The sequence below is a fragment of the Sylvia atricapilla genome, chromosome 2 (assembly GCF_009819655.1).
Source record: "Sylvia atricapilla isolate bSylAtr1 chromosome 2, bSylAtr1.pri, whole genome shotgun sequence".
Lineage (NCBI taxonomy): Eukaryota > Metazoa > Chordata > Aves > Passeriformes > Sylviidae > Sylvia > Sylvia atricapilla.
In genome coordinates, this window is record NC_089141.1 from 100222726 (window position 1) to 100237835 (window position 15110).

Genomic DNA, 15110 nt, shown 5'->3' on the forward strand with positions numbered 1-15110 from the left:
AGGGTATTTTTAACTACCCTTTCAGGCAAGCTAGTGCTAGTCTTGCAGGGAGGGACAGAAAAAAGAAGAAGGGGAAATCACATGGCTTTGGCCAGTACTCCATGACACCTGCAGATTAAAGTCTGAGGAAATGCTAAAAAGCAGACCTGCACTAACCAGCTTCCAGGGAGGCTCTTATGATATTTAATCTAGTGTTCATTAGATATTTCAGCAGGAATCAATGAAGGCATACGTGCCTTCTGTTAGCATTGGTGAAGATTATTAACTGCTTTCATAAATACTAAGCAAAATGTGTAAAGAGCCAGGAAAAATATTGGAAAGATATGTCCACTTGGCTCTGTGCAATAAGTTTTTCTGCAAAGCACAGAAATGGCTTCTTGTGGGGATTAACTGATCATTTCCACAGTAATACATTATTTTTAATTCTTTGTGGCTCATTCCTTAAATCACTTAAAGCCATATGATTTTCAGTATTAGATGATGCCAAAACAGCCCTGCTTTGGATATACAAGATTTGTTTCAGGATTCTATGGGTGTGTGTGTACAGTTAGAAGACTTAGGACTGCTCCTGACTTGCAGAAGTAACTCAATACATTTTTTGGAGAGCATTAGTGTTTGATCCACTGTTTTGGTGGGTACACTGGCATTTGGCCAGCACTCAATCCACTACATCCACTAAGATATTTTATGTGCTGGATGTTTCTGTCATCACACTGGCCCTCATATACAAAATTCTTTATTAAATTAAAAAGAAACATATCACCTAAATAAAGGTTAAGTTATGCTATAAAGCATGAATTGAAGCTGTTGCAATCAATGTAATTCTATGTAGGAACAACAATCTGTAGAACAGGGTTTATTTTATTGTCAGTGTAGCTTATGTTGTTTTAGAAGCATTTTAAAAGCTCAAAAAGCCTCTGCCAATCCAGATCAGTTGTTGGTAGAGATGTACCAACAGATGTAAGTAACCACTCTGATTTAACCACAACCCTGGGTATATGACACATATTTTCCACTGAGTGTCCCTGAATACTCTTCAAATTTTTACTGTATGTTTGTTGTGATTTTTTCCTCTTTCAGACTAGTATACCATACTAGTATGTTTCTAAATGCTTTTGCACAACAGAATATATGTATTTCACTTCGTGTTGACAAAATTTGTTTGTAAGAACAGGGTAATGAATCCAGAGCATTGACAAAGATCACATGTAAACTGCACGTCACTTTTGTCACTCAAATTTCTTATAATGCATTCAAATTATAATGATTTCTCAATTTAATACTATGATGAATTGAGTCGCAGTATGCTCAATTTCAACTTTTAATTAAAAAATAAATCTGTAATATCCATCTAAACTTTGGCATTCCACAAAATGCTTCTTTTTGTACTTGCTTGTTGTGCATTGTGAACTAAACCAAAGACAGGATAGAAAAGAAATGGAAAAAAAAAAGCCTTACCCTCATGAAATGAAGAATAGTTAGCCATGGCAAAGAGATGTAAATAGGAAAAGCTGAATGCAAGATGTGTGGAAGGGAAAGTAAAGACATCACTGAAAACAGGGAAAAAGAAAACAAAAGAAAAAGTGAGGAGGAATGGGGAATGGGTCCTCTTAAATAATATATTCTGTAGGCTAGTTTTCCAATGGCTTTTGTAAAGATTGTGAAAGGAAGTAAATGCATGGACAACAGAAATAAGAGCTGCCATTATATCTACAATCAGCAGTGATGTTGCTAAGCAGAATTTTCTCTTACAATTGGAAAATTGTAACCAGTACTGAATTACCATCAACAAATTTACATGTGAAGCTGAACATGTTAAGGAAACCAAGTCATGAGCTAATATCTACATAAAAATAACTTTTTAATATACACAACTCAAAGAAGGTTATTACACATCACCTCAACCTTACTCAAGCATTTGTGATTTTCCCAATTGGTAAAGTGGGGAGAGAAAGTTTTTAATGGTGTGGGGTTTTCTGGTTAGAGAACACTGATCCACTGGTAGAATATTACTCAGAAAATAAACAGGAAAAAGCCATTTCCAAGGGACCTAGTCAAAATGCAAGTTTTGAATCTGGATTCCCAATTCAGCTCAGCATATTGCTGCTCAGCTGTTGATGGCATTACTGATTTCATTGCTGCTGATCACTTGTTTGCTTTTTCAGAGATAGCATAGGGAAGAACCCTGTATCTTCTCCTCCCTTACCACAGAGGTTTTGGTTTCATCATAGTAAAGAAAAGAAATCAACTTAGAAATCCTTAAGACTTCACAGAATAAAGAACTGTTCTCTATCCAGCATTAGTTTGATTTGCTTTAATAACCAAAACTGTCTCTCCTTTCTTTGTTTTTGTCCATCTCTCTGCTCTGCATGAAATGAACAAGAGCTTTAGGCTGGCTATAGGACTAAGAAAGTGGCAGCCACTACCCAGCTTAACATCTCTTGTGCAAAGTAGGCAGGAGGTGCTGTGGTATTCGTTTTCAGTGCACAATTCACCATCAGTATTCAGCATAAGCATGAAAGAGAGTGTGGTAACTTAAAAGTGACTGTAGCTTTTCCCCCTGTTCTCCTGAGAGCTCTGAGTGACTGGGAATGGCATTGGACTAATGCAATAATAAAGAGGAACCTAGTAACCAGAATGGTCATGCATCCAAGCTGCTGCCTAGGCCATTTGACTTCAATTTTCTTCAGAGGCTAAGTCACACCTCTTCTGTCACATAAGTTTATCTAACTCATTGTGTAAATCTGGATTTCTGAAAAGACACCAATTAGTAGATTTAATCAAATCCATTTTGAAGGAGGGATGAGCCTCAGAGAAGCTGAGACTGTCCTTCCTACAGAGCACATGACATAGGGGCAAAACCAGTAGGACAAATCACTGTTAAATAGTCTGGACTCACACAGCCAGATCCACCAGTGTTTTGGAGTACACTGCACAACTCCACTCAAACATCCATCATCTCTTCTAGTAACTCATGTAGCCACAAGACTTCTCCAACCCATTGTTCTCGTTGTAAATAAATTAAACAAAATCACACACTTACCATAAATCTCTACAATTACATTGCACCATAAACTGCTCTGAACTCCAAACCTCCCCTCATAGGAAAGGACATTAATCCACTCTGAATTGGTTTTCCTTATTAGGCCTTGATTTATTGCTCTGCCTTCTCTTAAAATGCCTTTTATTTATTCGACAATATTTTACACAAGCTGTCAAAAGCCGCCTGAAAATTTATAACAGTTCTGATCTCTGGATCCCCTTTCAATTCAAAACCATAATTTATTTATTTTTTTCTTTTAACAAGTTGTCTAACAGGCTAGAACAACATCATTTGCCCTTGTAAATGCCATTCTGGTTTGACCCTATCAAGTTATACTTATTTAAGTATTCACACTATTTTATCCTTGAGCTCAATAGGTTCTCTGTGTAAGTGGTAACAGGAGGACATCAGCTAAATCCTTTGCAACATGTTTAGTATATGGATTCTCGTTGGCTCCTATTCTGCATCTAAATAAAAAAAACCCCAAACAACCCAAATTCCTCCCTCCGCTACCCTCCTCTCACCCTCCATGTTCTGGAAATGAACAAGAATTCCTATAAATCAGATTTCCTGCCTAACATGTTAAGAACAAAACAAAAAAAATCCATAACCAACAAAATCAGAAAGTACAAAACACTCTAAGCTTTTATCCTGATAGTGATTCCAAGGAAACTAAAACAAAGAATAAAAAAGCTTACCTCCATCACACACAGGTAGCATATGCTACCGGCACTAATAACTTCAAAATAAACAGAGGCTTATGTGCTTTGAAGCAGATTTGTAAACATACTTAAGAAACACTAAATGGTTGAATTGGTCTGCATTTCCATACCATTCCTTTCTAATAATCTCTACAATAAAAATGTTCATGCAATTTATCACGAGCTTCTAGCTTTCCAGGTTTAAGCCAAATGAACATCTGGGAAAAACATACTACCTGCTACTCCAGAACAACAGCAACAGCAGAAGCTTCACAAAAAGCAGATGTATGTACGCTGGAAAGCTCATAGACCTATGTGAAATGCATTTAGTGTTCTGTTGTTATGTTGCAATTTAAATGCCCTTATACCCCAAAGTTCTGCTTCCAAATCTGAGGAAAAGACGCGTTTGGCAGTTGAAAGGATGCTGTTGTACAGAACTGCTTTACTAATTAAAGCAGTCTGGGGAGACACCACCACACCAAAATGACATTTCGTGCCCGGGTGAAGGGTAGCAGTGCTGGCACAGGCAGGATCCCAGGCTCAGGCAGGGTGTGTGTGGGACAGCTGCCAGCACAGAGAGCGACGGCAGCAGCTGCTGGGCTCTGGGGGCACAGGCAGAAGATGGCTCTGGGCTCGTCCCCACTGCCCGGGACAGCGCTCACAGCACCCCGCTCACAGGGGCCATGCCCTGCAGCACCCACCAGCAAACACCAGCACTCCTGCTCTGCCAGCTTGACGAGGAAGGAGGGTGAGAGAAGACTGAAAAACAGCCTGTTGTTGCTCTTTTCCAGGTGACTTCCTGATTAAATGGTTCATGGGTGACAAAGAGAAGTTGTTTACAATAGAAATTTAGACTGCTTTTAATTGGTGTATGCAGTAAAATTTAGTCAAACTGACCTGAACTGGGTTTCTGTTCCTTTGTATTGGAAAGTGAAAAGACTACTAACTGCACCAAATTCACAATCTTTTGCAGTACTAAAACCATGGCAGCACTATTACATCAGTTAAACAAATATGACTTATTATTGTTGGCCTTCTCATTTGTTTCAGACTTTTAAACAAAAATAACAAGAGCCTTCTTATTCAAAATAACTCACTATTCCATATTTGTTTCTAATTTTTTTTAAACAGAAAACCCCAACAAAACTATTTTAAGTAAAGTAGAAATGATCCTTTAATCCCGCAGTTAAAATTTGATATAAAAGCACTCACATTCATTGCCAAATCCTCAATCTGCCTCTTGAATCATACACAAGTCACTAAAAAGCAGAAACTTGCACCATAAATTTCTTAGGCAAACTGTAGAAAGCACTATAACTTACCGATGTCATTGCTTCTTTCAGAGGAGTCTTTCTCTAGAGTGCCGGGTACTGTACTGCCCACTAATTCCACTTTTGGACTATCACTCCTGCATGTGGATCAAGAAGAGGAGATGTTTTATTGGGAGTTTTTGTGTGGGTTACAGTAAATTGATAGCTAACTTGCAATTAATGATGAGAGAGCAAAGTATTCTTCCTTTGCAGCACCACAGTAATAGCAATGTCAGCAAGAGCAATCTCTAGCAAGTCGACATGCTGTATGGATTAACCTTATCCCATTTCTCCTTAACACCTGTCAAAAAAGCCTATTTTAGACACCCTAGTGTCCGGAATAATTCTTCAGACGTTCACAGCATCTCAACACGGAGGAAACCTAAGGGCAAGGGGACATTCTTCAACGTCTTCTTTGTAGTTTTTTCTAATTAATTGGCTTGTGGATTACCTGGAATGCTGCAGAAAGCGAGAGAACCTCAAGCTAGAGCATTGTGGGTTTGAGCAGTTCCCAGTATTTACTCATAAATGCAACTCCTCTACCATGTTTTTGCACTTTTCTTAGGAGACCAGACTATGAATACTGTTTCCACAGTCCAAAGAACCAAGATCACCTGATTCGTCAGAAATGTCTTTTGAATAGCCAAGTGGCAGGAGCTACAATACTTTATACAGAGGAGCTATTTTAAACTCAAACCGGAGATCACACAAAAGCAACAAAACTATCCCTGCTTTGGAGAACATTCTATCCCACAAATATCTGAGTTTACTAAAATAATCTACCTATTGAAACAATATTTAAAAAACCAGTGCTAGGCAAGTAGCTCAGTATTGCACAGGTCACTCCAATCTCTGATATTTACTGTGATAATAACTGTTCAGTTAATGCAATGCATTGCACTTGCCATCATTATCAGGTCCCTTGACAAATACAATAGTTCTTCTACAATGACTATTCCCAGTGTAACACTATAAAAATTATGATGTATGAAAGGTACCAAATTTAGGGATGAAAATATAGATCTGCCCTGAAACAACCCAGGCAGATATGTACTATACAGTGCACTAATTAGCAATAATTAGCTGTTGACAGTAAAATACGTCGTAAGCTCACAAATCTTGTTGATTTTTTGTGGTCTCTGCTTTTGATACCATAAGCTGATGACAGATGGCCTGAACCTCAACTCACGGCAGCAGCTTATGAACAAAACCCAAAGTGGCTGGAAACCCTATTTCAGACTTCAGGAAGACTGTGATAAAGAGCTGAAATTTTTTATTAAAACTAGGAAGTCCTAGATTAAGTGAAGGTATATGCCATTAAACCCTGTGAAAGGGTGACAAGTGAACAATCAGATTAGAAGCAAACTAGTCCTCCACAGCTCTCAATATGGCAGGCAGTCTGCACCAGGAAGGACACAGGAGAAATTTAACACATGGATAGAAAATTGGCAAGATGATAAGTAAGGGTATTTCCAATTGATCTACCTCAACATTTAAGTTTTTCTATTTTTCAGTCTTTAGCTTTTTCTTATATCGTTTATATATTTGTAAATCTATAAGAAGCAACACAGTTTTTTGGCTGACAGAGCAATGAGCATCTGACTGCATACTCTGTTTTGCACACATACATTTCTCAGCAATCTGAGAGCACAATGTGAGCTGGAAGCACTCTAGGAAATGTGTGAGTATGGCTTTGGAGAGATTCTTAGAATGGCATGATTTAGGGCTGAAAGTCACAACATTTACCATGTGCCTACAAAAGATACCAAGATATATGGCAACAGCCCCACAAAAAAAAATCCCAACCCTGTTTGTCAGAAGAATCAACAGGCTTATTGTGCCACTGTGCATTCATACTGTTGGGAAAGGAGTGGAGCCCTCCCTTCTCATTCACAGCGTGTCCCTCTCTGCTCGTGCCCACACAGACAGGCTGTCAGCTTGACCAGACAGATGATCAGCCTGGGAGAAACCCCACACTAATACGAGTCCCACTGCAAGCTGATTAATTGCCATCTGGAGCAACTCCCTGACCCATATGGCTGCACAGCTGCACAAATGCCAGTGCTAAACATAAGGGAGGCTGTGGGAATGGGGTGCCAGGATAAGGAACCCTGTTAGCAGTGGCATGCACATGGACTGGTTTAAACTGATTGTAAAGATAAACACCCTCTATGGGTGTTTATGGCTTGCCTGCTCCAGAGAATTGACTTATCTGACTTCTCTGTAAATTGTATAATCATGGTATGTCTAAGTAAGGTGTGAAGCCTTTGGAACAAACTGACAGCTATTCACTGTCCCACATGGTTTTTATCTGTCCTATTGCCCTTGAAGCCCAACTCTGCCTCCAGTGAAGGAGCATTATATTTAAATGGAAAACCAATCATCACTACAAAAAGTCAGTGAGATGCATAAGATGCAAGCCACTTACTCAGGACAGAAGAAAACCCTCTTTGGCTTAGCAGCTGCCATGGAAATGTCACAGAACTCACTTTGTAACTACAGCAATTTTCCCCTAAGGACCATGCACTAGTTTTGCCTGGGATAGAGTTAATTTTCTTTACAGCAGCCTGCATTGGGCTGTGTTTTTGATTTGTGCTGCAAACAGCATAGATAACAGAGAGGTGTTTTCATTATTACTGAGCTGTGCTTGCACAGACTCAAGGCCTCTTCTGCTTCTCCTGTCATCCCACCAGTGAGGAGGGTGGACAAGGAGCTGGGTGGGGACACAGCTGACCCCAACTGACCAAGGGATGTCCCACACCACACGGCATCACACTCAGCAGTAAGAGGTGAGGGAAGAATGAAGTGGGGGATGTTTGGAGTTATGGCTTTTGTCTTCCCAAGTCACCACTGCAGGTGATGGAAGCCCAACTTTCTAGGGGATAGCAGAAGGCCTGCCTGCCCATGGGAAGGAGCAACATTCTTTGCTTTGCTCGCACATGCGTCATTTGCTTTTCCTGTTTAACTGTCTTTGTCTCCACCCACAAGTTTTTTTTTACTTTTGCCCTTCTGATTCTCACCCCCATCCCGCTGTGGGGGAGTGAGCGAGTGTCTGCATGGGGCTCAGCTGCCCATCAGGGTTAAACCACAACAGGTCAGCAGAAGTTCTGCTGATTCAATTTTTATTCTAATTGCTTTAGGTTTTTCTGATTTTGGAAATGGATACCAGTAGGTCTTAAAATAATTACTATCTTATTAAACTGAATGGATTTTAAACCAAAACACCTTTATTGAAGTGACTGCTTCCACCTGAAGTTTCATATTCCTTAATTATCCAAGCAATTAGATGTATTTTCCATTTTGTTCCAATAGCAAAGTATTGGACAATTAAGAACACTGTTCTTAATTGTTTAGGTGTGCCTTTGTGCCCTTGATAACATGAAAATTGAAATAGCTTAAAAAATACAAGGTTACTTCATAAAATTTTGTACTTAGGAAAAAAAAAAAAAAAAGGAAAACACAGTGGAGCAGCAAAATATCCTTCCAAAATTCTCAATGCTAAAAATTTACGGTATGTTTATAATATTTCAGGCAAAGGATAGAACAAAAGAATAGCTACTCCATTGCATGCGCCAGCCGTGAACTGAACACTGGGGTATGTATTGGTCTTTCTAAGACACCATGTAGCTAAATATGAAGATTGTAGCAAATACTTGTATTTCCCATACATATGCCCGGGTGATCAGCAGCTATGGACTGTATTTTGGAGCAACTGGGCAAGCACGTTCAAAGCCAAGTCCAAAAGAAGCTGTGGCAGTAGCATCTGGACAGAAGGGTAAGTACTCAAAGATGTACATTCCAGTCAGATCAAACTGGGAGTTTGTCTGTTGCCTTTTTTTCTTTGCATTTGCCTCAGATTTCTCCCTAAAAGCATTTTTTAAGTTAACCATATGTGGAGGAATGAAGGGAATCAGTGTCTACCATTTTACTCTACTCTAACCTATACTCTATTCCTATGTTTCATTCACCATTACTATACTTGAACTCCAGTAGATCAATGGCAGCTAATTTTCCTAATAGTACAACAGTAAAAATACTTCCATGCCTATATTCTAGTATTTCTGCAATATGTACAGCTGGCTCATTTTAGGCAATTGCTTTTATTCTGGTTTCATCTAACTCTATTCACTATGCAAAAAGGAAATCTACAGTGCACAACCCAGATGCTGATGACTAAAATGTAGCCCCCTAGACTGGACTAGGACTACAGTGAGGCCTTTAATGTCTGCAACCTTTGCTCCAGCACAAAATAAATGGACTTGTGTTGGCAAGTCCAATTTCTCAGTGCTCCTCAAAGGCTTAACCACCCCTGACAAAAAGCATAATGCAACTGCAGAGTAACAACCAGAGCATAAATACTTGACAGCACTATTCTGCAGTGGCACCAGCTAAAAGAGCATTGAAGACGTGTATTTTGCTAAAGTTTGATCTAAAATGATCAAAAAAAAGCAGACTGAAATCAGGCTGATATCTGAAACATGCATTGCCTAATGCTATTCCTAAGCACAATTCAAGCTTTTGCACTGACTTAGTACCCAAGTTAAGCTGCAATAAGTAATTTGAGGTAAACTAAGAAAGACAAAATCAGAATAACATTCTGATGCAGGTATTTTCCACACATTCTACACTGCTGCAGTAATAGTAGAATTTCCTCAGTAGAAATGAACTAGTCATGAACAGTCTAAGACTGCTATTATTGAAAAGATAGTTATGATCCAGCCAGATGACTATGAGGATTTTCTTTTTTCTTGTTGTTCTTTAAATACAGCTTACTTTGAAATAAATTGGGACATAAACTGTAAAACCTAAATTCTTTATAAGCACGTTTTTTCCACTAATCCCAAAACCACTGGATGGAAGAAAAGCAATACCTTGCATGAGTCACAGGCACAACTGGTCTTTCTGGTCGTCTCGGGGGCAAGGTACCAGGTCTGTTCACAGCGTTGGCTTTGGGTGGCCGAGGTTTCTTCGGAGGTATGGCAGGAACTGAAGGCTTCTGCAAGTCTAACTGCTTTTGCTCTCTCTCTGATCTTTCTTTAAATCAATCATTTCCAGAAAAAAGGACACGGATATTATTAAGTGGAATTCGTTTGCACTTACAAGTCTACATTCAAAGGAGAAATCTTCAACTGTAGATAGATTGCATACAAAGAAAAACCTTTCCATTTCTGTTCTAAATCATTCATTTGAAAAACAAATCAGTTGTTTAACCTGTTGCAGGCTGTTCTGCCTGCAACTCCTCAGCCAAAACATGTGTGCAGTGTCCTAATGAGAACACTATTTTTTATTTTAGTAACTTACTGTTTTCTGACTGTAAAGTAAAAGAATGGCAAGAAATTATGTACCATATGGTACAACCTCCCATGAGCACAACTTATATTAAATTTTAATATGAAACAATATTAATTTAGAAGGTCACAAAAATAATTCTGCTGGATATTCTTAACATCTCTTGGACAAACAGAGAAATACAATTTTGGGGGTGGGGGAAGCATGTTTCAAGCGAACTACAGTTAAGTGAAAATAAAATACAAGCACAAAAATTTAACAATGTCTAGCAGGATGTAACTTCTCAGAAAAATCAGACATATTATTTAGGTTTTAAGCACAGACTCATATGCTGAATTTTTCAGCTTGCTGATGAAACCTAGATCATTTGCAGAACTGATTCTAGATAGTTAGGGAATGCTGCCATGCTAATATCCAATGCCATGCAATGCCTGTGCATGTGTAAAGTACAATACACATTAATTACTCTTCTAAATAATATGTTCTAAATTCCCAATACAAAACAAACATGTAAGCATGTTTGCCACACCAGAGAAGACCTGATTTTTCTTAAAGAAAGGACAAAACTCTCCAAGGAACTGAAGTTCTGCTGTCTATATCCTACTATTTCAACACTTCCCTTGACAATGCTGCCTATGATATGCCATGAATATTACACTTCCGCATACATATAAAAGGTATTGAGAATGTTACAGGCTATTGCTTAATGGATTCTTAATGAGAACCAATTAATGAGAGGATCATGGTATAAATTCCCAGAAACACAGCGCACACTAGGTTTGGAATAGTCCAGCTAGTGACTATTGTTCACAGGCAGTATGCTTTGAGCAGATGCAGTCATTGGGTCCTCAAAACACTGAAGCTTTTCCAGCATACTGTGTAATTTTTAACTCACTTAATCCTATGACAATTTATACTGTGTCAGTGTCCAAGAATCTAAATTGTATGAGGGACAGGCTGGGCAGTGTGCCAACACACAGCTCAAAGGATGTCCCTGTACCACCCCTGCTGCCACGCCACATGAGCAATTCCTGCCACTCCCTGGTACTCCTGAAATGTAGGCACAACTCCTGCTGCCTCTTTTCAATGTTTAGAAAAGTTACAGATACTTATAGCCCAGGAGAGTAACATATTTTAATTTCCTCTGCTGTTTTAGCAGTTAGTTTTGTAAATCCAAAAATGGAAAGCAAAGGGTTTTATTGCTAAGGTAACAGCGAGAAGCAGCACAGAAAACCAAAAGTAAGCCTATGTTGAGGAAACAGCTAAAACACCTGTCAGATTGCTAAGATGTATATCCAGAAACAGATCTGGGTGTAAAGTGTGAAGGTTCTGGCACTAAATTATAACTGCATATTATTAATTTAGTCATATGCATACACGTGCCTTTTAAAGGGCTGCAAATACCTAGACATTAAGAAATCCCATAAACAAACTTGTTCATACAATCTAATAGTCCACTTAACATATGAAACTTGACACCATCTTCAATTAGAGAACATTTTCCTGAGACTATTCACCATTCACAATGAGCACAATGAAGCCATTAAAGGTTTAATTTGCTTGTCCCTGCTCTGTGTGGTACTGTGTTCCATTTCTCACAACGTTCAAACATGGCTTTGAAGAATTTTTTTCATTTCTTCGCTGCCTTGCCTGTGACTTTTGTGGCTATGATAATGGGGTGATTCATAAGTATTAATGACTATATCTCCACAAAATCCCTTTGTGATGCAGTAAAACCACCAACCCAGCTTTCAACTAGAGAACCAAAGGAGACAGATGTTAAGAAAAAAGAACGCACTAATCTGGGGTATTTTACTCGATCAAGCACCTGGGTTTTACAGAGCTCTGGGCTTTAAACAGCATTTCATGTATTGAGAGCAAATCTCCCCTTGACTTCAGTTGTGGCTGCAGGTACTCAACAGCTTTGGATGGGTACAACTGAACACCCTGAATTTAGTCCATAAGCAACAATGAGAGCCTTTCCAAAATGCCTGTCATCACAGTCTATCAGAGTGGAAAACAAACTTCCAAACAATGCACTTAATGGAAACAGAGAGTGGGAAATGAGGATGTGCATTGGTTCTCTGCAGAGATCAGGCAGGAAAGCACATTTCATACCTTTTTCTTCTGTTCGATTAGGAAGACATTCTGGCCTTTCAGGTGGTATCTTCTTGATTTCATGCTTTCGATCTGTGGTCCCTGTGAAAGACAGGGAATTTGGAATTCTGACCAAGCCAACAAAAAGTGACATAAGGTTTAATTCTGCAATTTCTTAGGCTTTTTATATTCCCCAGTTTGAAAATGTCTTTCTAAAACTGAACATAAATTTATTTCAAATATTCATCTCTACCATAATGACAAAAAACCAAATAGATTTATGTCTTTATAATCAAGTTCACTGTTTCCAAAGTGTGCGCTCCCAAAGAATAGACACTCTCAGACTACTATTCTATGGGGGAAAAAAAAAATTAACCGCAGATTTTATCATTACAGACATAAATGAAGACCAACTCAACAGTGTGCAGAAACTTTAGGAATAAATCAATTAATTGAGCAATGTCAAGAGAATACGTGATAGAGCTGAATATACAGAGGTTATTTTACATTAAATTAACACGTCCCTCCCCTTTTTCTCCACTACTAGTAGCTGTTCACTTCCATATATTAGAAGGAGAAGAAGAGCAGTGCTGGCAGCATTCTGCATGACTATTTGCATGATTATTTTAATTGACAGCTTTTGCCCTGGAGGTGTAAACTCCTGGCTTCTTCTGCCTCTGTACTAGAGGCCCTGACATGCAGACTTCTGTTGCTCCAAGAAATATGGGAATGGGAACTTATGGCACCAACAACGGGAAGATTTTGCAAAAATTTCCTGGCACATGCAAGATAAAATCTTCTAATCCCCATGCTATAAGAAACACTTTATTGAATATTGGCTTTGCTGCATTGGCTAAATACTTGGTAATACTAGGTGCTAATGCCATTTCAACTTAGTAGTGTTGAAAACTGCTTTAGGCAACAATATTAGCATTTCAATAAAAATTACAGTAGATGAAATCCAAGAAAAGCAGAAGAAGCAGGGCAAGGAGCACAAGGCAATTTTTTTCCAATCTATTCTATTATATGCAGTTCTCAAGTGTATTTACATTTTCTGAATGTGCTGTTGCAAATCCCGTCTGCAGCTGGTTCCTAGAAATCTGTGGTGATCACCAGCCATTGTTCCTTTACTCAAGTGTGCTGTTGGACAGGCAACAGTACCACATATCATGTCAATAAATAACACTAAATCCTCATTTATGGTTGGATTTGATAATCTTAAGTGTCTTTTCCAACGTAAATGATTCTATGAAAAAGACTTCACTCCTGAGAGGAGAAGCTTTTGCTCCAAAGCGATTAAAGCCTTTCAAAACACAAGTTATGCAAAGCACAAGTCAACATATTGATAATCTTGCATACACTATTGTGTTCAAAAAGACACCTAAGTCTATATACCTAATTACAGTGTGATTAACAGTCATCATTAACATACAGAGGGACATTCTCAGGCCAAGTCTAGAACAATGGGCCTACAGCCACTGAGGAGCTCAGCTGTTCTTTCTACTTGGACTGTGACTCCCTCAAATTAATCAACACCCAGGCAGGCACCATGATCCTGCCTTAGCTCCCAAGTGACAGTCCCCTTCAAGGAAGTTTTGGGAAGCTCTGTATCAGCTCCCAGAGGAATTCCAAGAGTGTTCCCACCCTTCAGTCTGGACACAGTTGTGTAGCTCACCCCAGCCACACAGTGAAATGCCTACTGCTTTTAAAGACTATATATAAGGAATTTATGCTCTTAAATTCAGCTCTCCAGTTTTCACCTTGCTTCGTAAAATAGTGCAGCACAGATGGCCCTGGCAGTTCACTGCTGTGGAGATTTATAAATTTCTATCTCTACTAAAATATAGATACCTCTTTACACATATGCCACTTGTACTACAAAGGCAAGTTCTAATTCTTTGCTGTGATTTTATGCTCTGCATCAGAAGATGCAGACATTTAATTATTCAGGCTGCAACTGACAGTTTTAAATTTATTCATCACACTTTGGTCAAAAATGCAGAAGCATTGTTGAAATTGTTACCTACTATCAACAGTAAGACCTGATGTGGAGATGTGGTAAAATACAGTGTAATCTCAGTGAAGAAATAATTTGACAAAGTAGAAGTTGTCAGGGTGGTCATAACATAGGATGATTTCATAGCTTCAAATATGTATCAGAAGAAACTTCTGTGCGTGATCAGCCAGTATGAAAAGAAAGAACTGCAATAGTTTTAGCTTTGGCATAGACTTAGAAGGCCTTAATCAAATTATCTGCCTCCTTTTTGCAACTATTTTTCATTCTGAAAATAAGCACATTATCCTGCTATGGTGACACAGTTAAAGCACTGCATGCAAGCAGGTACCTATTAAAAGTGTTATTCTCTAATTATAGCAGCATAAATTGAAATAAATATAAAGTCTTATAGAGTTTTTAAAAAACATGTCAGGCTTTATCGAGAGCGGTCACTAAGACATCGTTGTTCTACAACCACCACTAGATGGCAAAGTCATACTGCTCTCTCTGGACACTACTACTAATTTAAAATCAAATTTATATTTCCTTGAGTCTCAAGACAGAGTGAAGAACAAACCAAGGTTGTCGATAAGAAACACAATTTTTTTATGGTCATGATTCTGTAGTCAAAGAACTGCATGACGAATTCAAACTAGTTAAATTCTATCATATTG

General features: G+C 38.6%; 1 protein-coding gene across 6 annotated transcripts in view; it reads right to left on the bottom strand.

Annotated features, from left to right (window-relative positions):
- SH3KBP1 (SH3 domain containing kinase binding protein 1) overlaps window positions 1–15110 on the bottom strand; it is a 212887-nt gene that overhangs the window by 15404 nt on the left and 182373 nt on the right. For all 6 annotated transcript variants that reach the window (XM_066313938.1, XM_066313936.1, XM_066313937.1 and 3 more), the window contains 3 exons: window positions 12462–12542; window positions 9926–10088; window positions 5067–5152 (listed from right to left, as the gene is read on the bottom strand). In XM_066313938.1, coding sequence (XP_066170035.1) covers window positions 5067–5152; window positions 9926–10088; window positions 12462–12542 — 330 coding nt within the window. The remainder of the gene's footprint in view (window positions 1–5066; window positions 5153–9925; window positions 10089–12461; window positions 12543–15110) is intronic.